Below are 24,419 nucleotides of genomic sequence, written 5' to 3'. Positions count from 1 at the left end.
ATTGTACTACTTTACTCTACATTCTGAGGTAGGAAACGAAACATGGTTGTGCTAAGTGTTGTTGAAGGAATCTGCGTCAGAAACCATCGGTTGCGATTATGTGGTTTGACTGTGAGGATCAGTCTGTAAAATTCGATGGATATAACCCGACGGTACTCCGGTCAAAAAGTAAACTGTTCAATTTATTATACGGAAGCATGATGGACCATTTATATATAAAAAAGAAGAAGATCATTGTGCATGATATATAGGCTGAAAACCTTGCATAACTGTATATGTCTTGGGGCTATATGCCTTCAAGAACAGGCTCGATAAGTATAACAATGCCACGTACCAAAATAATAAGAATTATGATGTTTTTGAAAATTTTAGAAATATGCGAAGTTAAAACAAAGATTTAGATGGATATGGAATAAAGAAAAAAATGAGTTTTTTTTTTTTGAAAAGGAAAAAAAAAACTATGATTTCCTGGTTTAATTTTTTTACAAAATTAGTTTAATAAAAAATGGTAGATATTATTATTCCATAAAAATCCAAAGCAAAATCAAAACCCTCAACTCGAAAGAAGAAAGATAAATATCGCGCCCCTCCCCAGAGCGAGGTGGAAGTTGAGAGTACCATACAAACCAAAACCTCTCCCTTATCCCCTCTCCCTATCTCCACAGCCTTCCATGGCGGCTTACTCGTCTTCCACCATCGGAGTTTCCTCCATATACCAAACCAACTCCTCCCTCGACCACTCCAAGCTTCCCTTTTCAGCCCCACCGTTATGTCTCCGTTTCTCCACTGCTGAGAGCCCAGTTAGAGTCTTTTCTCCCGCCGTTCGTCTCAAGACGGTTGCGGGAGCTTCCAATTCCTTTGTTACTCCAGCTGTTGCCATTCCGAATTCTTCCGTTCTGAGTGAGGAAGCGTTCAAGGGATTTGGCGAGTTCGGCAGGGGCGTTGTCAGCGAGAGCGAGTACGAAGAGGATGAAGGTGGATTGGATGGGAATGAAGGTGGGGGAGTGGGTGAGCTTGATGTTTCGAAACTGGGTTTGCCTGCGCGGCTTGTGGAGACGCTCCAAAAGCGTGGGATTTCTCAGCTTTTCCCAATTCAGGTATTGTTTTTATATTATCTAGCTTCTTTTCAGAGTTTCTTTAAAGTTTCACGATTTTTTTGTTGGGTTTTTTTAATTTTTATTCTGTTATCTGGAAAGTTTATGTTTAGTTTTACGGCTGTGAGTAATGGTACTTCAGTTGGTTATACTAGTTGCATTGTCATTATCCTACCAATTTTGGTGATTCTTTTATAGGCTTACATGAGCGTTTGCATTTTCTCTTTTTCACAAAGCTGTGTTCCTTTAGCTACAATTAATATATATCTTGATGTTTTAAGCTTTTCTAGACATTGCCTAACCAAGCATGCTCTTAACTTTTATTTAGAGAGCTGTTTTGGTGCCAGCATTGGAAGGTCGAGATATAATTGGTCGTGCGAAGACTGGAACAGGGAAAACATTGGCATTTGGAATTCCGATAATCAAAGGACTCGATGATCTGGAACAAGAAAGAGGCATTTTGAGGTACTTTGCATAAACATATTACCTGAAATTATATAATTCACTTCCTTTTTATGACCACAATAATGTTTCTTTTACTGGTTGAAGACGTGGGAGGCTTCCGAAAGTATTGGCTCTTGCACCTACTAGGGAATTGGCCAAGCAAGTGGAGAAGGAATTTAAAGAGACGGCACCATATTTAAACACAGTTTGTATCTATGGAGGGGTTTCATATGTCACCCAAGAAGGTGCTCTTTCTCGCGGTGTTGATGTTGTGGTTGGAACCCCTGGTAGAATAATTGATCTTATCAATAACAACAATCTGAAATTGGGTGAAGTTCAATATTTGGTCCTCGATGAAGCCGATCAAATGCTTGCTGTTGGATTTGAGGAAGATGTTGAGGTCATTCTAGAAAAACTTCCTGCAGAGAGGCAGAGCATGCTTTTCTCGGCAACCATGCCTGGCTGGGTAAAGAAATTAGCAAGAAAGTTTTTAAACAACCCTCTGACCATTGATCTGGTAATCTCTCATTTCTTCATCAACTTCCTTTATATTCCTGGGTAAAGTAAATACATTTGATTTCCTGTTTTGGTTTGCATCTGAGAAGGCATTATCCTTGTAATATTGGGACAAATCACATGATCATTTTTTCCTGATAGGTCGGTGACCGAGAGGAAAAGTTGGCAGAAGGGATTAAGTTGTATGCTATAGCAACTACAGCAACATCTAAGCGGTCAATCCTCGGTGACCTTGTGACGGTAGGAGTTAACAGCCCATTGAACAAGGCTTGTTTATTTTTGATTAATTGTTGAGTTGTACTCTGTAGTCTATTGAATGATGGATGCTTACATGGGGATATCTGCAGCTTCCTAACCATAGATTTAATTTTTCTTCCCAGGTTTATGCCAGGGGTGGAAAAGCTATTGTTTTTACGCAGACCAAACGAGATGCTGATGAAGTCTCCTTGGCATTAACTAATAGCATTCCGTCAGAGGCACTGCATGGCGACATTTCTCAACACCAGAGAGAAAGAACGCTAAATGGTTTTAGGCAAGGAAAATTTACAGTGCTGGTTGCTACTGACGTTGCTGCTCGTGGGCTTGATATACCCAATGTTGACCTTGTAAGTTTAAAAATAAATATGCTTTAGACACGCTTCAGAGTTCTTTCAAATGCTGTAGTGGGGTATATAATAAAAATGTTGTGATATTGATGCTGAAATTGGTGGACTTAATGTGGCGATGGGTCAGTATGTAATTATCTCCAATTAAGGGGAAAAAATTAAGCCTTGCCGTATATACTGTTGAAATACAGTTTGAGGAATATTTATAGGTGCTTTTAAGTTAGTGTCTGAACTTGGTTGGTGGTTGGTACTAATGGGTGTTTATTGGTTTTTTTCCATTTTTACCCTGTCAGATTATCCATTATGAGCTTCCAAACGATCCAGAAACATTTGTGCACAGATCTGGTCGAACTGGGCGTGCAGGAAAAGAAGGTACAGCTGTTTTGATGTTTACTAGTAGCCAGAGAAGGACAGTCAAATCTCTTGAGCGCGATGTTGGGTGCAAGTTTGAGTTAATCAGTCCGCCTTCTATTCAAGAGGTTTTGGAGTCATCAGCTGAGCAAGTGGTATCTACCCTCGGAGTAGTGCATCCTGAATCGATTGAGTACTTCATTCCCACAGCACTAAAACTGATGGAACAGAAAGGAGTTGGTGCTCTTGCTGCTGCTTTAGCAACTTTAAGTGGATTTTCCCAGCCTCCATCATCCCGTTCTCTTATTACTCATGAGCAGGTAGAGACACTACAGGAAGTTTTCATATTTGTTGGCTGAATTTCCGAATAGTTGCTTCCCTGTGATAAAACATTGGCAAATGTTTTTATAACCCACACGCAGTTTCTTAATTTTTTTAACTGCTTGACCGGTTTTTAAAATTGCTTGTACCCTTTAATTTATGCTCATTCTATTATTGTTTTCTTTTCTGCTTACCCTGACCATATACTGATCAATATGGGTTTGGTTAAGTTCGTTCCAGTTAGGAATTTTTTATGATGTTAATTATTATTTAAGCTTCTTTTACTTGTTCTACTAGGATTGAACTAGAACTGTTTGTTTGCACTTCAGGGTTTGGTTACGTTACAGTTGACTCGCGAAACTGGTTATTCTCGAGGATACATGTCTGCCAGATCACTAACCGGGTTTCTTTCTGATGTTTATTCTTCCGCTGCTGACGAAATTGGAAAAATACACCTCATTGCAGATGAAAGGGTGAGTATTAATAATATTAAAGTCTTCTTTTTGCTGTATTTTATGAATAAAGTGATATAATATTTCATTAATTATCTCAACATGCTGTCAGGTTCAAGGAGCAGTTTTTGATCTCCCAGAGGAGATTGCGAAAGAGTTACTAAATAAGGAGCTACCACCTGGAAACACCTATCACGAAAATCACCAAGGTATGCTCTTATTTGGCCTACCATATATCATAGTTCTTACTAATTACTATGATTATCATGTCATTGTTTTATATGATGTGCGTGTTCAGCATCTGTTTATGCTGATGTTGAATTCTCATCTCTGTTTTTGCCTTGTTCCATTGTAGTTGCCTCCTTTGCAAGATGATGGACCTCCAAGTGATTATTATGGCAAATTTTCAAACAGTGAGAGGCGCCCACAAAGAGGAACGAGGGACTCGAGAGGCGGCGTTAGATCTTCACGTGATTGGTTGGATAATGATAATTTTGAGAATGGCTTCAGAAAAGGTGGTCGCAGCAGCGGTAGGACAGAAAATAGCTGGTCTAGGAACTCGAGAAGCAGCAGTGGGAGTGATTGGTTAATTAATGATAGACGATCAAGCCGCTCACCATCCTCACCATCGTTTGGAAACCGGGATAGGTATATTTCCTCAAATTATAATTCTTTGTACATTGTTAGAAGCGAAGAAGACGATGCAGAGTTGAAAGAACCGGAATCTTCAAACAGAAACCTATATATATGTACACATTCTTTTATCTTTTTACCACTATTTGACACGGATTCATATGTATTTGACAGAGCGGGCTTCGGAGGTGCTTGTTTCAACTGTGGACGCTCTGGCCACAGAGCATCAGAATGCCCCAGCAAAAATGATTATTGATCCTGCTGGCGTCAAATACCTAAGATTACTTCTGAGCAGGTGAACATTTCTTGCCATTCCCAAAACAAAGTCATTAGTTGGTTGGCTTCTTGCCACTCCCCAAAAAAAGTCATTAGTTGGTTGGCTTCTTGGCAGAGAACATTGAAGGCGTTTTTGGAGGAAGAAAAAAAAACCTTGAGCTGAATTTGGATGCTTCAATCTCATTGTATCGTTGTGGCAATTTATTCACTTTTCATTTGGCGAGATGCACAGATCATTTAGTTGTAGCGTTTCTCCGTGTCCCTTGTTTCCCATCTCCCAATAGGGGAGCCAATTACCATGCAGGTGATGATTTTGGGTAGCTGGAGATGATACGTTCAAGTTTAGGAAATCAATGTTGGGACCTTTTATGTACTGTTCTACCACTCTGATGTTTTATTAATGTTGGGACCTTTTATATACTGTTCAACCACACTGATGTTTTATTGATTAAAGTATGTTTGAAAGATTTGCTAATAGTTGCCATCTCAGTGGGTAATAAAACTGCATTTCACATTTCACATTTCACATTTCAGACTTGCATCATTTTGAGCTTTTTTCAATGGTATTGAAGTTCCTTTTCATGCGCGCACAATTGAAATCTTAGTGATTCATTTGCTATATGGCTATAGGTTACAGCCCGATTGTGGTGCAAATGAGTCGAATCAGCTTGTGAGTTATTTGAGTCGAGTCGAGTCGGTTTAAATATCAAAAGATTTCTTATTGAAATTATGGAATTCTAATTAACTTAAATTTTCAAGTTAGACTGAGTTCAAATCCAAGGTGTAATTTTTACTTCAAAATTAATATGAGAAAATAGTCGTTTTCCACAGAACCAAAATCTACTTCCCATACAAGACACTCATAAACTTCCGATAGACAGGCCCCCTCTTATTCTTCAATGCATCCCGAGTTTTATCTTCTGCTGGCGCCACACCCTTTTCCTTCAACATATCCAGCATTCCCGCGCCTTCGTCCTCCAATCCAACCTTCGTCAGTCCTTCGAAAACCATCACACAAGTCGCCGAATTCGGGCGCATTCCCCGGCCAACCATCTCCTCCACGTATTTCTTCGCCTCCTTCACCATCTTCACGTCCCCACTTTCCGCCAATCCCTTGATCACCACCCTGTAGGTATATGCATTAGGAAGCACTCCACTAGCCAGCATTCTTAGGTACACCTTGTGGGCTTCTTTTGGCTGGCCGGCGTTTACGTAGGCTTCCATCACCGCCGTGTGTGCCACTACGTCCGGCATCTGCCCTTTATCCTTGATCTGCGAGAAGAGCTCCAGGGCTTCGTGGGTTAGCCCATCTTGGGACAATCCGTCGAACATCTTGACTGCACTGTTCATTAGGCCATCTTCGCGTATTTTGGCGAAAACTTCCTGGAGATTCTTCGGGTCCTCGGGTTCTTCAATGGCGGGTTTCTTGTTGAACGGGTTGTAGGGCGGTGGAAGCTTGGATCTGTCGACTTCTTTCGTCGCAGCCTTTTTGGCTGCGATCTCGGAATCAGAGTCGGAGTCGGAGTCGGAGGGCAGGGAGAAGTTCACCAATTTGGAGCTACGTTGCTTGGGCGTAGGTGTTTCGCAAGGATTGCAAAATCCTCTTGCCGGAAGAAGGCACGAGAAGGCAGCGGAGGAGAGGGAGAACATAGCCGGTGAAGTGCTGGTTATCGAACGAAGATATGAATGAGTGGTGAGGAAGAAGCATCGAGCAAGAGTTGTTCTCAGAGCCATTGCCATGGGCGTAGGGAAAGATGCAGACCGGAGTTTGATATTTTCAAATAACCTTCCATATAAGACATCAGCTTTAGTTTACGTTATAATATTTATCACCTTATAAAAAATCCTGAAGTCTATCTAGGAGTGATCAAATTTTTTTATTAGCTGTTCGAGCCGCTCAAACCAAATTGCACGCAACGTTTTTCATAATATTTTATAAAAACAGTGTTTAAAAATACTAATCATAAACCGCACCGCATGCGCGGTTCAGTTATTTTTTTTGTCAAGAACTGCACCAAACCGCACTGCCTAAACTGCTTGCCATAATATTAGGCCTAGAATTATAATAATTTGTAAACAACATATTAAAATAAAGAAGTCATAATTAATTATATCCCAGCTCTTTTTAAAATTATTTTTGTTACAAATAAAACTTATCTTTTTCTTAATTATTCTTAATATTAATCTCTTATTAAAGTATTTATTTCTTTTGCTATAATATTTTGTTTGAAGTTTGAAAGTAAAAAAAGAAGATATAATAGTGTAAATGTCATTTTTGTTGTGAATGTGTTGTGTTGTTAAATTATTAACTTAGTTTTGAATCTTGATTATTATTTTTATCTATTTTGATCTTTATATGCTTTGAACTATATTTTATATTTGAAAACAATATATCGTTGTTGTTTTCAAATAAATTAGATTAAATGTTCTAATATTTTTCATTAAAAAATCGCAAACCGACCGCAACCGCTTGAAACCACTCAAATCCGTAAGGTTGATTTTTCATGTAAAACCGCGATTAATTTTTCAAAATACTAACCGGCCGCATATGGCAATTCGATTTGAACTTTTTCATAAAAAAAACCGCAAAACCGCACTGTGATCACCCCTAAATCTACCTGCTGCATATATATTATATTACCATTTTTATTCTCTCGAGTTTATTTTAACATTAATACTTATTATTTATAATATCAATGTACATTTATTCATTTTTATTCTTATTTTATATTAAATAAATTCAATGTCAAATTTATTTATATAATTTAAATGATTTTTATTTAATGATCATCATTTATTTAAAATTAAAATTTTATTATTAATTTGAAATGAATGAGTGTAACGTATAAAAATTAATTACACTTACATAAATTTGGAAAAAAAATATAAATTAATCTTAAAGAGAAATAATAAAATACTAATTTAAAGATTGTAGATTTATTTTGACCAAATATGTTCAATTAAGTTGACACGAAGTTGGGGATGAATACGACTGCCACGTATTTGGAATTTTTCTGGAGATAATTGTGAAATCCACGATTTGAGTTCTAGACGAGCTATACGGGTTAGTCACTTTCATCATTGTTCCAATTTTTCACGTGACCCCTTTATCTTCAACAATCATATTGTGCAAAATAATGCATACTAACATAATATGTTTTAACTTTTTCTGTACCAATAAAGAGCTGGCATTTGACAATTTCTCATCGAGCTTAGAGCACCCCAAACGCTCATTCAACATATTTTCTTGTAGCCTCTTGTCTTTCCTTAACAAACTCCTCTCTAGATTCTCCGGGCAAGGAAAAGCCTTCACGAAAGTAGCTCATTCCAGATATATTCCATCTGTTGGATAATATCCATTCATATATTTAGTTTTGTTGACCGTGAAATTAATCTCCGAGGCATTTCTTTGCAAAATGTTATTGAAATGGAAGATTCGTACAATACGTTATACAATTACATAAGCCGACGGTACCAAGGAATGCATGTCATATCCACAAGTCTTGAGATGCGACGACTTCAAGCACGACCATGACATCTTGTAAACTTGCATTTCCAAGCAACTGGGAAATTTTTCCATTCTCAGTGCTTGCAATTTAGGCTGCCCAACATTCTAAGGAAGCCATACCTCTCATCGTGCATATGAAGAAGGCGTTGAACATCATCAGCATTCGACCTTCTCACATATTGATTACCAAATAGTTCTACCACATTTCCGCAAAACTTGAAAAGACACTTGATGAGAGTTGAATCATCCATGCGTAGGTAGTCGTCAAGATGGTTTGCTGGAACTCTATAAGCCAATTGACGAATCACATGTGTGAATTTTTGTAGTGGTGACAAACATTTTCTTCTCCCAACTTCGTCTCTTTGCTGAAAATACAATGAACGACTCTTAAGTGCATTCACTATGAGAAAGAATAACTCTCTTTGCATGAGAAACCATCTTCGAAATATTTGATCTGGATACATCTGGTTTGTGGAAAAATAATCATTGAAGAGCCTCGCATGCTCGAGTTAACGATTTCTTTGGATGAACCTTCTTTTTCGTCGAATTCACGTTATTAATTTGATATTCTTCAACTATTTGTCGACTTTGTTGAAGTATAAATGACATTATCTCTTTCCCCGGATCATAATCTTCGTTATAATCTTCATCATCAACTTCAACTTGGTCTTCGTTTTCACTTGTAGAGCTAAAGTTGATGCTACTGGAATATTGAGACATTTTGGAGGAAACGAATTCATGTCCATGTGTTTACCAAATAATATGTTCTTACTATATTTCAAAGTTGCAACGGTCATATTTGAAATTAATATATTCTAGCGACTACTTTACAACGACTGTATTAATTGACCGGAGAGTTACGTTAATTGAAATGAAAACTACATTAACTGAAAATTATAATAATTGAAAATTGCAATAACTGAAGATTAAATATTTCATCTCCCCTAATCTTTTGACATAGACTTTCGTGGATGATAAGTTGCTCATCTGTCATTTGGGAAGTGTCCTTCGAAAGGATTGCTTATTCGTTTAATAGAACTTTGGCTATGGTAGTTTTTGCTTTCATTTCCTCTACTTTGAGTTGTTTTTGTTTCATTTCAAATTCATTTTTTCATGCCCACTTCATTTTTTTCATGCTTGTATACTCAATAAACTTTGCTTTCAATTTTAGTTCGGGAAACGTGTTGTATGATGAGTTCGGTAAAATCTTCCCTAGCTTGATTGAGGGTTTGTCGTTTCTTATCGAACTTCCCATTGCTTTGTTGAATCAAAAGTTGGGAGCTAGAGTATAGAATGACTAGGGAGACTCCCATGATTTGTGTGACTTTAAGCCCTAACAAAAGGGCCTCATACTCTGCTTAGTTATTGGATGCTCTGAAATCCAATTTTATGGCTAAACTTGTTTTTTCTCCCCAAAGTGAGATAAAAAAGATGTCGACCCCTTGCCCGTCGAGCAAAAAGATCCATACACAAAGATTTTATATTGCTCTTGGCATATAAGAAGTTTGAACTAGACGAATGAGATTATGACACATGGCATATAAGATTGAGTTCGGATATTCTGAACTAGTTCGGACACAGTTTATAAATAATAGCTGATTTCATTTATTTTCTACACCTCTTTCCCTCAGCTTCTATTTCTATCGAGTTCTAGTCATATACCTTAGGTTTCTAGCCAGCTTCTTGGGAAATTTAGTGTTGGGAAGCTGCAAAGCTATTGTCGACTCAAGAAGGTTTCAGTGACCCAGGACACGCAGATCGAGACATCATCACCGAGCTAACGACTGATGCATGTATAATCTTAAAAACTTAAATGGTGATTTAAGGATCATTAGAAAGGACTCTGAAGCATGTTTTGTGATTCTGGATCTGACATGATAGTGATTTCATTATGTTGGTATTGTATAGGTTCAATCGAGTAAAATTTCTGTTAGATTGTTTTAGTGAAGTACGTGATGTGTTGACCGAGATATCCAAGTGAAAGTATACACACATATATTATGCATATTTATTTGTTACATGATACATGTTTTTAATGCTTTGACATATTATGTATGACATATCATATTTGACCTGATATCCTTTGAGATATACCTCGTTTTTTGGGCCTCTTAGCCTTGTTCTGCATTGTGGATGGTTGGCTATCGATATCTACAATGTCAGATGAGACCCACAATCTCTGATGACCCTGGAAATTGTAGGCACACATCTTGATGATTAGTGTGGGAGCTAAAATATGCCTATGACAAATAAGATATTGCACACTTAGGCGTCTCTAGACTTGATTCTTGATATCCAAGCATATTTCATTTCACATGCATCATATAGGTTTGTATACTCATATATTCTCGTATTATGCTATTTTCACTCACGTTCTTGTTTTCATATTGGATACCTCATTGCACGGGGCTGGTTTTAGGTTGGATGGCTGGGGCCATAGCTAGAGTAGTTGGGTATTTTTTATGGTGATCCAATGGAGGTTTTATTTGGTTTATCGTATTTCTTGGGTATTAGTATGACATGGTTGTGTTAAGTTAATGTTTTAAGATTGAGATTATTGTTCTATTTTCGTTTGGATTGTAAGATGATTAAGTTATTTGGTTTTTGCTAGTTAATTATGTTATTAAGTTTATTTATGCGTGCTCTAGTCTATTTATTTGTGTCTTGGGTAAGGGAGCTACAACCAAATAATATTTGAACTCTTGAAATCCTGTTCACTTTCTGTGTTCCATTCAAAATTTGAGGCTTTCCAAAGAATCTTGAAGAATGGGAGGCTCTGATCAGCTGCTTGGGCAATGAATCTGGATAGGTCTGCAATTCATCATGTTAACTTTTGCACCTCATGAATATTCCAAGGAGATCTCATAGTGTCTAGAGCATGCATTTTTTCCGGGTTAGCTTTGATACCTCTCGGCGTAATCAAGTATCCCAAGAATTTTCTAGTTTGAACCCCAAAGATGCACTTGATCATATTCAAATTTATTCTGTAATTACTAAGAGTGGAGAAAGTCTCTTATAAATCGTCAATAAGCTTATCAGTTGCCTTGGCCTTTACCAATATGTCATCCACATACACTTCAACATTCCGACCGATCTGATTCTTGAACACTTTGTCCATGAACCTTTGATAAGTAGCTACATCATTTATGAGATAGAACATGACAACATAGCATAATGTTCCATATGAAGTAATAAAATTCACCTTATCATTGTCCTGATCAGTGAGATGGATTTGATTGTATCCTTAGTAAGAATCTAATAAACACAAGAGCTCATGTCTTGCAGTAGAGTCAACTAGCTGGTCGATTCGAAGAAGGGGGGTCTAGTCCTTGGACAAGCACGGTTGAGGTCCTGAAAATCTACACACATCCTCCGCTTTGTCAAAGATTTAGGTACCAGAAAATACTAGATAGCCAGCTTGGAAATCATACCTCTTGAATGTGTCCAGCCTTCAGTAGTTCCTCTAGTTGTTCTCATATAATTGTGTCTTTTCCTGGTCCAAAGTGTCTTTTATTTTGGACCATCGGTTGGCAATTACCCAACACATTCAATATGTGTTACATGACTTATAGTACGACCCCCATAAGATCGAAGGCCGACCAGAAAAAAAGATGTCTTTATTTTTCTCCAAACATTTGTGTAGCCCGGCACTAGAGTGGCTCGAATAGAGTTTTGAAAATCATGACCCCATTGGATGGGGGAATTATGAAAACTTTCTAAAAATCTTCTTTAGTGGTAACTTGGGCAACCTCCCCGATTAAATTCAAATGGTCATATTCTCGTTGTGCAGGCTAGAGCACTTCCGATCCATTATCTGATCACCCCTAACTTTTCCCACTACTCTTCCAACCAGAAAATTTACTTTTGGTAAAGTGTAGAAGCTACTATCATAAAATTGGCCATGGCCAAGTATGACATTATAAGAAGAAGGTGTTTAAACAACAATAAAACTTACAATTTGGGTCTTCCTTGTATCTCATCCTCTTAGAGAGAGGCAGATTTATCGATCCCACCAGATTAACATCATGCCTCGTGAATCCAAACAAGATAGTGGCTACGGTTCCATCTTGTATTCTCCCAAGTCCATTTGGTTAATAACATATTGGAATAAAAACATTAACTAAGCTACCATAATAAAAAAATATCCAAGCTACTTTATAAGTATGGGCCTCATTCATGTTAATGTATTTTTAGCTTTTGTTAATAAGTCTTTGAAACTGGTGGGTGGATTTTTCACCAGTGACTTAAAAATATCCCTAGGTCTTAAGCCTTGGATGAAAGTGCTAATCAGTAAATTTGGGGTCGTGGAAGGGACTTCGACCACCCTAGCATTGAATTTGTGAATATAATCCATCGAGCTTTCTTTCTCTTGTTGTCTCATGCAGAATAGGCTCAAAGCGGTCAGTGGCTTCTTCTTGTTGCTTGCGAATATGTTCAGAAAGATTATGCTAGTCTTGGAATGTCCGTTCACCAGTGACTTAAAAATATCTCAGGTTTTAAGCCCTGAATGAATGTGCTAATCAATAAATCTGTGGTCGTGGAAGGGACTTCGACCACACTAGCATTGAATCTGTAATATATAATCCCTTAAAATTTCTTTCTCTTCTTGTATCATGCCGAATAGACCCAAAGCGGTCAGCAGCTTCTTCTTTCTGCTTGAGAATCTGTGCAGAAAGATTTTTCTGAAGTCTTGGAATGTCCATGTTCTTCCTGATTCGATTAGGTTAACCACTGTTGTGCTGCTCCTGCCAAAGTATTGAGAAAGATCCGACACTTGATGGGGTCGACGTACTAGTGTAACAAGAAATCATTATCAAATTAGGAAATGTGCTTTTCTAGATCTCTTTTTCCATTGTACTCCCCTATATTGGGAAACCTAAAGTGTTGGGGGAGCTCGGTAGCTAGGACCTACTGAGAAACGAACAACGCGAGGGGGCAGAGGGGGAGTGTTTCCCTGAGGATCGCGCACACGGTGAAACTCTTATCACAGTCTTCTCATCTGTTTCGTGACTTCGTTTCACTTCAGGGGAGGATTTTGGGCGGTTCGTTTTCTCTTCTTTGTGCCAACAATTGTTCCATTGTGGCTGTAATCAGTTGGGTGTGAAATATCGAAGGGAGGTGGTGGTGGAGGTGGATTGTTCTTTTGATTTTCTTGATAATTGTTTCCTTGATTTAGATTTTGGCTGGTGCTTCCTTGATTTTCATTTTATTGGTTCACTCCCTCTTTTTTTTTTAAAATTTTTTTTTTCGACACCAATTGATGATTTGGTTTGGCGAGGCAATATAATCCTTGCTGATTTGCTATAGAGCGAGCTGAACTGCAGTGTTGATATGTGCCGAGCATAATGGTGGTACATATCTGCACTGACAAACAATTTAGGCGTCACAATTTTTCCCCCATAACCCCTCCGATACTTTAGTCAGTACTAAGACAAAACAAAGTTTGTGAGAATAATAGTGCTAGTGATAGCAATAAGTGAATTGAATGTATAAAACCATAAAAAATACCTGGTCTTTATAGAGTTAGGAGGAGCTAGATATCATGTAGGAGAATAACTTTTAGTAAGACAAGCTGGTGAAACACTGGATTCATAGCAAAATTTGTACTTGTCAATCCTTATCTTTAGCAGATTATGAATTTTAAATGTATCGATATCATTGGAATTTTTCATTTATATGTGTTTTAACAAGATATTTTGTATTAGTAGGATTGTTCATTTTACCATCCTAATTATTTGAATGAGCTCGGATCAGGTGGTCATGCTCTGAGCTTGGTTGCTCAGACCTTTCCATCTCGTGTGACTTATTTCTCGAGTAGAGAATGAATTGGACTCCATGTAAGATGTTGGAATTGGTCTCTGACCTTAAATTTATCAATAATGGGACCTTTATTTCTATAAATGAACATGAGTAATAAATACTTCCTGTGGAACTCGACTGGTTGGCTATATGGGATATCAAAAGCTTAAGAAATTAATTTTAACTATGTAGTTTTATGGAAATAATAATAATATCCTATATCTACTGTCTCTTATAATTATGAGACCTAAATACTTAATTGACTAAAAACGTTGCATCATCTCTCTGTACTGACAATGATTATTATTTCGACATCCTCATATTTTAGTTAAATATAAAAAATTATGAAAACAAATAAAATCGAAACACCGTTGAAGCATACCCGAATTCACGTGTGATTTGTAATGACTCAATTTAATTATTCAATTTATTATTGAGGTCCAAATTAATTATAAAAGCCCAAATCCACTATACACTTCCAAAAAATCTATAAATAAGAAAGAATTCTCATTATTCAAGGGAGTATGATTTTAAGCTTAAACTTTTTAGCTCTCAATTAACGTCTTTAAATTATTTTCTGATATGAGCGTCGAGTGTCTATATCGGGCAAACCCCGACGCTTCTGACGTTTGTTTGTGACGCAGGTGAGAACCCACAAAGATTTCTCTCCACCAGCTATTTGGAAACGTTTACGAACTTGCAGAGTAATTCAGATAATCACAATTTTTGGCTACATCAACATGAAATTTCTAAACACGTATAAAGAGATCACAAAGAATATAACCACAACCCCACTCCGGAGCATATTCCATTGCAATGACTGCGTGTTTTGAGAGGATATGAATAATGTAAAAAAATCGTTAAAAATCGATTAAAATTTATGTTTTTATTGAATTTTACCGTCGGCATATTAAAATATTAGAAAAAATATATTTTTAGATACCTTGTGACATAACAAAATTTTAGAAAAAAATTACTTTACAAAAATATAAAGTAAATATGAGTTAAGACTCTAGAAAAATATTTAAAGGTCCTTAAATATACCTCATTTTATTCGAATAATTGAATAAAAGGTCCGTCAGACAAAAGCCCGAAACCCATAAAGCCCAACCCAACGCTACACCACCTTTCAAACATTCAGGCGAGTTTGATTTGATTTCTCAGCATTCAATCAAAGTATCGAAGGTGAGATGAGGAAATTTATGCTCAATTACATTCCACATCATTCGATTTTCCCGTTGAACCTTTGGATTAATCTCTTTCTTTAGGTGGATTGGGACCTCAACTGTTAATTTTAAGCTATCGGCTGTTCATTTCGGACGGAAGAAGCATACAATGGCAGAATTAAGCTTGGGAGTCCTGATTGATATTGTGGATGAGGAATGGATGAGAGACACTCTGCCTGATGATGGTAATTCTTCTATTGGAACTTCGGTTTGGATAAATTTTGAATTTTGTTGTTTAAAACGTTCATACCCTTTTGAGTATAATGTAATGAGGATTTTTGTATTTTTTCGATTCCGTTGTCTCTTCAGATCTTCCTCTGCCTCCAGTACTTGCATCGAGGACCGATGACACAGAGGATTCGAGTACGTTTGTTTTCAAATTTTGAATAAATTTCCTTGAAATGATGCTAATATTAAAAGGGAAATTACTATAATTTGAAGTGTATGTCCTTGAATCGGTTTTTGCCATTGAATCTGCATTTGTCAACATGTTTCTAGTATAGTTTATTTGGGATAGACTCTATGAAAGGATGATGGAAGTCACATGGAATGGTTGGTGGTCGAGTCATTTCGAAAAGGGCTTGAAATGTAGGATGACTAGAACGAGTTCAAGGCTTCAAGTGGTGAATAGTATTTGTGTGTATTTTTCAAATAACACCATTTTTTGTCACTGTTCTTGTTTCTTGTCAGCTTAAATGCCACAGTTCAATCTAGCACCTTCCGTTAGGGCATTGAGTTAAATCATAAACCAATATCCTCTAGTCAAAGTACGTCCAAGGAGGAAATTGAGCCAACTATCTGGCTTTAAGTTTTTTGGTTGGTGACCTTGGTATATTTATAATATAAACGAACTACTGAAAAAAACGGGTAATTGTTAGTTCATTCAATTTGATTTAGATCAGCTTGAGCCCAAAACTAAAGCATTATTGTCACACATTTAATTTGAATTTTATGTGGGCACATCCGTGAGTAGTAGATGCTTTTTTATGCGGAAATTCGTTGGTTAAGTTAGTTATTGTTAAAGTTATATAGACCTTAGTCATAACTGAGAATTTGACTTACAAATCATTGTCTGTTGTTTGTTTTGAGTTACTTCTGAATAATGCTGTAGTTTTTATTGCAGGTTTATCATCCTAGCTGTATAGCCTCTGCTGTTTTTACCATGGTTTTGTAGTTCTGGGGCATGACTCATTATATGATTAAAATGTGAATGTCTAACACAAATTAGGTGTACTTTTGTCTTGTTACAATCCAAATCCTTGAATTGGATCTCCTTTTCTTGAATGTTAATGCGGAAATATATCATTTTCCTTTTTTTCTTCTTACAAATGATGATCAAAGATTTAATCTGGGGAAAATTCCGAATTCCAGGGGGACTTGGGAATAAAATGCCAAACTTTGAACTCTTCATACCTGCATGGCTGCGTGCAAATTTATGTTTTCTTTAAGTGAATAATATAATGTTTTTCTCACGCCATCACTTTATTACGTGATATCCAAAATTGATTTACTTTTGTGTATGTTGTATTTGGTTGTGTTCTTAGATCAGGAGACTCAACAAGTTGAGACAGATACTTGGCATGAGCTTGCTTTGGGCAACCAATGAAGTTCCAACCAAGGAGGGTACTAGATGGTTACGTTATGGTGACTGTAGTAATGTTGTTGTCTTTATACTAAGATATTTGAACCATGTTGGAAAAATTGTATTGCTTTGTTTAATAGAATCAATTTTGATCTTTATGCCTTGTTTGTGCTCAATTTGGCTAGTTTGAAATTCAAGCTCAATTGGGTTGAGCTAAGTGTAAATAATTGTTCGAACCATGTTCAACAGTTCAAGCCTAAAATATGGTGATTCGAACTTGTATCTAACTCAATCGAATTGAAGTTTTGATTGGATTTTTTTATCATTTCAGTTCGTTTTTTTAATGTACAACATTAATTAAAATAAGGTAAAAAAAGTTACATACAAATACACCGGGCATCCCTAGAAGATAACAAATATCGAACTAATAGAACCAATGATACCATCACCAATGACACGAGGCATACCTCGGTTATAGAAACAAGCAAAGATGATCATATCCACACACAAACATAAATAATAATAATAATAACAATACAATAAAAGTCTATGTCCAGATGATTTGGCGAACATCGAAGAGTAAGAATCTTGATTTTCATAATGATATCCTCAGAACACGACATTTCTTCTTCAAAAATAGCTTGATTGCATGCATTCCAAATGTTGTAGACACGTGATGCCACTGCAACTGAACTTAGACAATGCATAATTACCTCTGTAGACACCTCAGAAAGCTTCAGAACGCATGTTGCAGATCCCATGATTTTACGCATGCCTAGCCATTCTTTGATACCATTCCAGATTCTCTTCGACACAACACAAGCAAAGAATAGATGATCAGCTGATTCCTCATTGTTATTACAAAGTACAGACATCTTGTTCTCAATATAGAATTGTCTATCTTTAGTCAGGAATTTACCGTGTACAAACAACCACATGGCAAAATGATGTTTGGGGAGTTGCAATGTTTCCAAATGATAGGTTTCCATGGCCGTCGTCCTTTTTGAAAAAAAGAATTCATAATCTCGAGCAAGACCACATGACATCCGAACCAACTCGAACAGCTTCCCTGCACTGTGAGCCGAGGGTTGTCTAAGTAGAAGAACATCTCGAATTCTCAGAATTTGTTTAATCAAAGGACACTCACCTTTCTTCCAATTCCATTCCCAAACACTACCAAACCATAATTGGATCTCATGCATCCATTTTACCCGCATGCTATCCTTCTTCAGTAGAATATGTTTAGGCATTATGCGAATCTTTTCGTTTTCGACTTAGTGGGATATTTTCAATTGTATCTTGGGAAAGAGTTCTTTTTGTTTAATTTTATTTGAACTATTTCGTGGTTGAGTCCCGATCTTTAAAATGTATAGAGATTTTTACATGGTTAAATTTCACAATAGTTTCTGCTTGACATCCATATTCATTTCAGAGACTTTATAACTCTAAACTGCATAGTTTTGAACTTTTGAAATTACGTGGCTGGAGAGGAATATTGCCTCCGTTTCATTCTCTCATCTGGATAGGTATGATTTCTAACAGTGATACTTCATTCTGATACATGAAATAAATTATATCACTCAATCAAAGTCGATACAAATAGCATACTTAGGCCAACTTAGCATATAGTCTGTCTTTTCAATTGGTAGAGATCCTTCCACGAGATTATATGTTCCAAGTGGGAAAAGCATGTGGACAATATATCATTCTAGTGGTGGATGAAGGAGAACAGTAACGCACTGGAATAATATTTTTATACATATGATAAGTAAAGATAATAAGTGCATGCATGTTTTCACCCGCATCACAGTACACAGACTAAACAAGAAGTTCAGAAAAACAGAGAAACACACAATCAAGAGCCATAGCCATTGGAATTTCGGATGCGGATGTGCCAACAAACAATCTAGTGAGCTACAGTGGTGCCTCTCCATCTAGTAAGCTGGTGAATAGCCACACAGTGTCCGCGGCATAAACAAGGGAAGAATCATCAGCTTGTAATGGTTGCGGATTCGGATGCGCCAACAAAGTGTTGAAGTTCCGCACTTTCAGTTGGTGCATCGGATATGCAAAAACCTCGTCTCCGGAGATCAACAGGTGGTTTGCTAGCTTCCGTGACCGAAGCCCCCAAATTAGCATATCGGGAATGAGAATCATGTGCTTGGCGAAACCTTTACCACCTCATCAAATAACAAGAATAAATAATATTAAAATGGAAGTAAATTCTCAAATCAAACCCGATCGACATACATACCACTAGGGATATCAATCATTTTTACACCGCTGCTCTGTAGTGAATGAAGGGCCTCGTCGCCCATGTTATCCAATTCTCCATAAGCAGATATTGAAATCGGGCCGCTATAATTCAACCGCCGCAATGACGACTCTATGTTATCTTTTATCCGGCACGGATTGCACCCTGTGGGGAGCGGACAGTCGAACATATCCCACCAAACTAATATTTCTAGGTCCTTATGCTGCTCCGGTGCCAGTGAAGGATTCATTTTTCCAGCTGAAACAAAATAAAACTTTTGATATAATTATGACATGCATAATATAATAATCATGTTAATAATAACAATACCAACAAAAATTATTATCGTACGTAAAATTCTTATCATACCAACGTGGTTGATAAAAATTACCTGAAATCCTTTATGCAGAATTGAAGAGTATGCTTGAGATGAAGAAAACAAGTATACGAGTCTCCACAATTTATAGACAAATTCTAATACTTTTTGGTTGATTTTTTTTTTTTTATATTTATTTGTATTTATAAACGAAGCTATTACCTCAATTGTGGCTTCACGGGTTGTGGTGCATGCTGGCTTTCAGCTTTTTCCCATAACATTCAATTATTATTTAATATCTGGCATCTTACACGATTCGAACCAGAAAAAATTAAATAGCACAAAAATTTATAAAACCACATATGGAACCAAAGTACATGGTACAACAATATAGATTGAAATCGTATAAATCATGGTGTGACCATGCAATGCAATTACTGTACGCAACAGATCTTGCTTTGGGAAGATGGCTCGATCTTAGGTGTACTTGTCTTGTTACAATCCGAATCCTTGCATTGGATCTCCTTTTCTTGAATATTACCATTTTTCTCGTTTTTTTCTTTTTTAGACCATCTCCAATCCATATCTTCTGTTTTTCGTCCTCTATCCTCTAAAATAGAGATCTATGTTATCTATTTTTAAAAACCTTCTCCAACCTATATCCTCTAAAAAATATTACAAAATATTTCATTTCATTTTTTTTTTCGTTTTCAAAAACACAAATATAATTATATAAGTACATAATGTATTATATAACCGAACTTAATTAATTCGATAAACATAATACAATAAAACATGTATTAAACTCAATTTATTTAAAATAATATGTTATTAATTTTTGTGATCATTATCTTGTTTATTATTTCCATTTCATGATTATTATAAACAATAGACTTATATTTAAATCATGAAAATAATAAAACAATTTAAATAAATTAACTAAGTATAAAAATTATTTAACATTAAAATTAATTAATTAAATAATTTGAAATATAATAATATAAAATGGATCAAAACGAATACATAAAAATACAAAAAGACTATTTTGCAATTGTTATGATATCATTTTAGTAATTCGGTGGAATCTCCATATTGATCTTCAAATGAACAGTGATCCTAAAAATAAAAAAATGGAGGATCACTGTTGGAATCTCCAAGATGGAGATTGCATTTGGAGTTGGGTTGGAGCACCAACCCATACTCTATTTTGGAGATTTCCTCCAAAATAGAGATTGGTTGGAGATCCTCTTACAAGTGATGATCAAATATTTTAATTTGCGGAAAATTCCGAATTCCAGGGGAACTTGGGAATAAAATGCCAATCTTTGAACTTTTCATACCTGCATGCAAATTTATGTTTTCATCAAGTGAATAATATATAGTTTTTCTCAGGCCATCACTAATATTTAATTTTCTTCGTACTTGATCTTCGGTTTACGTGATATTCAGGATTTTGATTTACTTTTGCATGTGTATGTTGATTTTGTTTGTGTTCTTAGATCAGGAGACTCAACAAGTTGAGACAGATACTTGGCATGATCTTGCTTTGGGCAACCAATGAAGTTCCAACCAAGTTGAGACAGATACTTAGACGTTCCATAACTTAAACTTTCATAAACATGCTTGCATACTTGAACATACTTGAACATACATAACTTCATCATTTTGCGTAGAGGGTGTTTCAAAGCAAGTGACCCATACATAATAACCGCCTGATCAGACAAACCACAGTACTGGGCTGACAGGGACGTATCCACTGCCACATACATGAGATCCCCGTTCATAATTTAACGGGCTGGTTGGTCCCCGTTCATAATTTAACGCTTTCCAACCATGATCTAACCCGTTCATAATTTAACGGGGTGGAGAGGTCCTCGGCCACGTTCACCGACTTCCAAACCCATTCATAATTTGGTCACAAGACAATTAACATACCTCAAAAACTTAAAATATTTTCTTACACATCAACATACTTACTTGGCGTTGAGAGATTTGTTGGACTTCGACTGGGGCCGTTGCTGCACATACTAACATGAATTTGCATACTTAACTTGCATAACTTAAACGTAGAAATCATACTTACTCTCACGATCGATCAATCCTTAAGACATTCTAAAATTTCCCATGACACGACCTTGATAATCCTTGCACTAAACCATGACATCGATCCCCGAAAACAACCAACAAACTTCTCCCAAACCGAGAGTACACGGACCCCTGGACCGGGTCCGTGTACGGGTCCGTCCACATACTGTGAAGGGAATACTCGAGAAGAAGAGGGGCACGGACCCCGTGCTTAGGTCCGGGTACGGGTCCGTGTCCATGCGCAAATTTGACACCGTGAAGATAACAAAGGCACGGACCCCGTGCCAGGGTCCGTGTAGACGTCCGTGTACCCACGCGACTTAGAAACTTACGAAAAATCTGAACCTGTTGTGCTTAACTCCCTCAACTCGGCTATACAACCCAATAACCAACATCACGAGCTCACCTTAGGATACTAAATCAATGACTCGCCTATACAACTGTCCCAAAACAACCATACGTCACAATCAACCCAACAAAACCCGTGAACAAGACTTTTTGACGCAAAACGGTTTTAAACAGCATTCAATCTCCCAAGCACCTAACGACAAGAAACGATGCTTCAATAAACATCCCAACATCATAAATAATATACCTATACGCAGCAACGATCACCCGTCGATCCCCAACGAAGCCTGCAACAATTAAACTTGAAGAACACATCAATACATAATTTTCTGAAAAACGCAGTTTGAGCAGTCCCACGAAAAACGCCATAACTCACTCAATTTTTATCCGAATATTTTGAATTTTATATCGAATCGAAGGTATCGAAAAGTTCTACAATTTTGTAGTTGAAAGTTTCCTCAAAATCCCGACGGAAAAATCGCAGTTTTCAACAGAACAATAAAAACGAGTTTAGATCTAAAAATCTTCCTTCAAAATCGATCCAAACAAATAACCGCTCAAACTACTACACTTCATACATGGATTTACGCATAAAAACAACGCAACACATACTATGACATGATCGATGCATCAAGAACAAAATATACGTGCCTTTTCGATATTTAAAAGTACCGTAACGACGACACCGACGTGGGAACGGAGCGAGGCTTGATCCGGGACGACTGTGGCTCGATTTCCTTGAAGGAATCACACGAAAATTTGCTGGAGATTTGAAGGGGGAAGGGCGGCTGCTCTCAAGCTCTTAAAACCCTAGATTTTACTAAATATGAAATGAATGGGAATGAGGGGTGTGTGTGTGTAGGCGTGTAAATGTGTGTGTAGGCGTGTGTGCGTGCGTTTGATATTGTAGGGGGGAAAATAGCTTAATTACATAATTAATTGCCTAATTAGAAGATAATCATGCTTGGGTAAATAATTATTAATAAAATAATACAAATCTAATACTAACTTTTCTAACACCTCTACTTTAAAATAAAATGCACAAGTGTCACCTATTTAAAAGTTTAAAACTCATAAAATCACTTAATAATTAATTTAGGCTTTAAAAATGCTAAGAGCTAAATAAATAAATTAAAATGCCCCTTCCTTGACTTAAAAATAAAATACCCCATTGAAATTGCCAAAATCGTCACCGGGTCTTTTCCTCGATCCCGCCTCGACTAATCGCCTGAACATAAAACTCAAGAAAACGTTTAAACATGAATAAACTAAACATATTATAATTTGAAATAATGCAAATTCATAAATCATGAATTAAAACCCAATTTAAGGAAATAAACATGCATTAAAACCATTTAGAAAAATACATAAGGAATTTAATAACTTGCACGCACGTGGTTCATGTGGATCTCAAATTTCGGGACGTCACATGAACCTTCCGTACCAAGCCCAGCCCCTGGAACCTAACCCAAAATCGCTCAAACTCCTTCCGGAAACTCACCCAAAATCTGCATATGTGCGTTTGTGAGTATCCTTGGTGTAATAGGTTCCCTTGTCAACTAGGACACCTCCAAGCCTTAACCACACGACCCCTCACGACACTAACCCTCCCTGGACCACGCCCAGACCAAGCCAGACCAACCCAAGTCCCTGAACTCGTGCACCAAGCACCGCACCAGAAACATGCAGCTTGGCCGAGACTCCTCCTTGGATAGAACTCCACGTTTTTGCTGCTAAGGCCCCAACCACCGAGCCACCCCTTGAACCAGCCCCTCAAGCACCATCTTAGGACCCTAACGACCTAACCTAGCCCAGCCCAGACCCCCTGGCCGAGCCCCTCTCTTCCCTGCACCACAGCAACAACCCGCGCTACTTTCATGGAGCTTCGCGGGTTGGAGTCCTAGCTTGCTAGGACTCCTTCCCAGCCTCTTGTCTCGGGTCCTAGCATGGCTAGGACTCTTCCCTTGGCCCCTAACAGACCCTAGCCATGCCCTGGTCCCAACCGAACCCAAGTCCAGTAGCAACACCCATGAACCGAGCCCTTGTGATCCACCAAATTAATTTTGTTCCCATCTTGTTTGTTTACGTATGCTGTGATTAAAGTGCATCCTAGGACTCTTTAAATTGTGTAAAAACAACCCTTAAACAATCGCTGATCATGGCAGCCCCTTTGTGTATGGAAACAACAATTTTTTTGAATCAAACCATGCCTTAAAAACTCATGCTTGAACAAAAACGAAAATAATTAAAAAGTGTCACTTGATCTTCATGCAATCCATAGTTAAATACATAATATATATTGTGATGATGAGTAAAGGAAAGAATATGACGTGCCTTTGCGTTTTACTCGCACGGTTATTCGTTGACGATTGACGGGGCAATACCTTGGCTTTGAATTCTCCTTGGCTTTCTCGATTTTTACCTTCAATTATTGTAGATGTGTGTGTCGTGTGTTGGGGTGGGGGAGAGTTTCTGAATTTTTAATGAGTGTGGGGCGTGAGTTATGAGAGTGGGGGTGGGTTTTTAATATATTTTATAATTAATTAATTACTAATTAGGCTTAGGCCAATTAAGCATATAATTAGGCCCCATTTAGGATCGAGTTTATA

At 37.2% G+C, this 24,419-nt stretch overlaps 3 protein-coding genes and 1 long non-coding RNA gene across 6 annotated transcripts in view; 2 read left to right on the top strand and 2 right to left on the bottom strand.

The window, feature by feature from the left end:
* Positions 1–566: 566 nt before the first annotated feature.
* On the top strand, positions 567–5,181 carry LOC140810564 (DEAD-box ATP-dependent RNA helicase 3, chloroplastic-like). The gene is given in 12 exon segments (XM_073168412.1): positions 567–1,097; positions 1,423–1,559; positions 1,644–2,055; positions 2,196–2,294; positions 2,435–2,659; positions 2,953–3,330; positions 3,661–3,804; positions 3,896–3,973; positions 3,975–3,992; positions 4,139–4,431; positions 4,591–4,711; positions 4,808–5,181. Coding segments are annotated over 11 exon segments (2,292 nt in total). The 5' UTR covers positions 567–671; the 3' UTR covers positions 4,673–4,711; positions 4,808–5,181.
* A 276-nt stretch (positions 5,182–5,457) lies between these two features.
* LOC140810565 (uncharacterized) lies at positions 5,458–6,488 on the bottom strand. Its single transcript, XM_073168413.1, has one exon. It carries the CDS (start codon positions 6,430–6,432, stop codon positions 5,533–5,535), a length of 900 nt encoding a protein of 299 aa, XP_073024514.1. The 5' UTR covers positions 6,433–6,488; the 3' UTR covers positions 5,458–5,532.
* An 8,622-nt stretch (positions 6,489–15,110) lies between these two features.
* On the top strand, positions 15,111–20,951 carry LOC140809411 (anaphase-promoting complex subunit 13-like). Of its 3 annotated transcripts, none has more exons than XM_073167025.1 (4): positions 15,111–15,184; positions 15,268–15,410; positions 15,535–15,588; positions 20,877–20,951. In XM_073167025.1, the coding sequence occupies exons 2-4, from the start codon at positions 15,335–15,337 to the stop codon at positions 20,936–20,938; spliced, it is 192 nt and encodes a 63-aa protein (XP_073023126.1). In that variant the 5' UTR covers positions 15,111–15,184; positions 15,268–15,334; the 3' UTR covers positions 20,939–20,951. The 3 variants fall into 3 exon arrangements, with proteins under 3 accessions (XP_073023126.1, XP_073023125.1, XP_073023124.1); XM_073167024.1 differs by having other exon boundaries at positions 15,112–15,189; XM_073167023.1 differs by lacking the exons at positions 15,111–15,184; positions 20,877–20,951 and adding an exon at positions 16,770–16,931 and having other exon boundaries at positions 15,196–15,410.
* LOC140809413 (uncharacterized) overlaps positions 19,600–24,419 on the bottom strand; it is an 88,501-nt gene continuing 83,681 nt past the window's right edge. Inside the window, exon 3 of the long non-coding RNA XR_012113110.1 lies at positions 19,600–19,676. This is a non-coding gene — a long non-coding RNA (uncharacterized lncRNA). The remainder of the gene's footprint in view (positions 19,677–24,419) is intronic.

Source organism: Primulina eburnea, chromosome 13 (genome assembly GCF_022965805.1).
Source record: "Primulina eburnea isolate SZY01 chromosome 13, ASM2296580v1, whole genome shotgun sequence".
Classification (NCBI taxonomy): domain Eukaryota; kingdom Viridiplantae; phylum Streptophyta; class Magnoliopsida; order Lamiales; family Gesneriaceae; genus Primulina; species Primulina eburnea.
This window is presented reverse-complemented; position numbering and strand designations above follow the sequence as displayed.

Coding starts and splice junctions, on each gene's coding strand:
- LOC140810565 (XM_073168413.1), bottom strand. CDS start 6,432: ATGGCAATGGCTCTGAGAACAACTCTTGCTCGATGCTTCTTCCTCACC.
- LOC140809411 (XM_073167025.1), top strand. CDS start 15,335: ATGGCAGAATTAAGCTTGGGAGTCCTGATTGATATTGTGGATGAGGAA. Junction 15,411..15,534: donor AGACACTCTGCCTGATGATG/GTAATTCTTCTA, acceptor TTGTCTCTTCAG/ATCTTCCTCTGCCTCCAGTA. Junction 15,589..20,876: donor CGATGACACAGAGGATTCGA/GTACGTTTGTTT, acceptor TTGTGTTCTTAG/ATCAGGAGACTCAACAAGTT.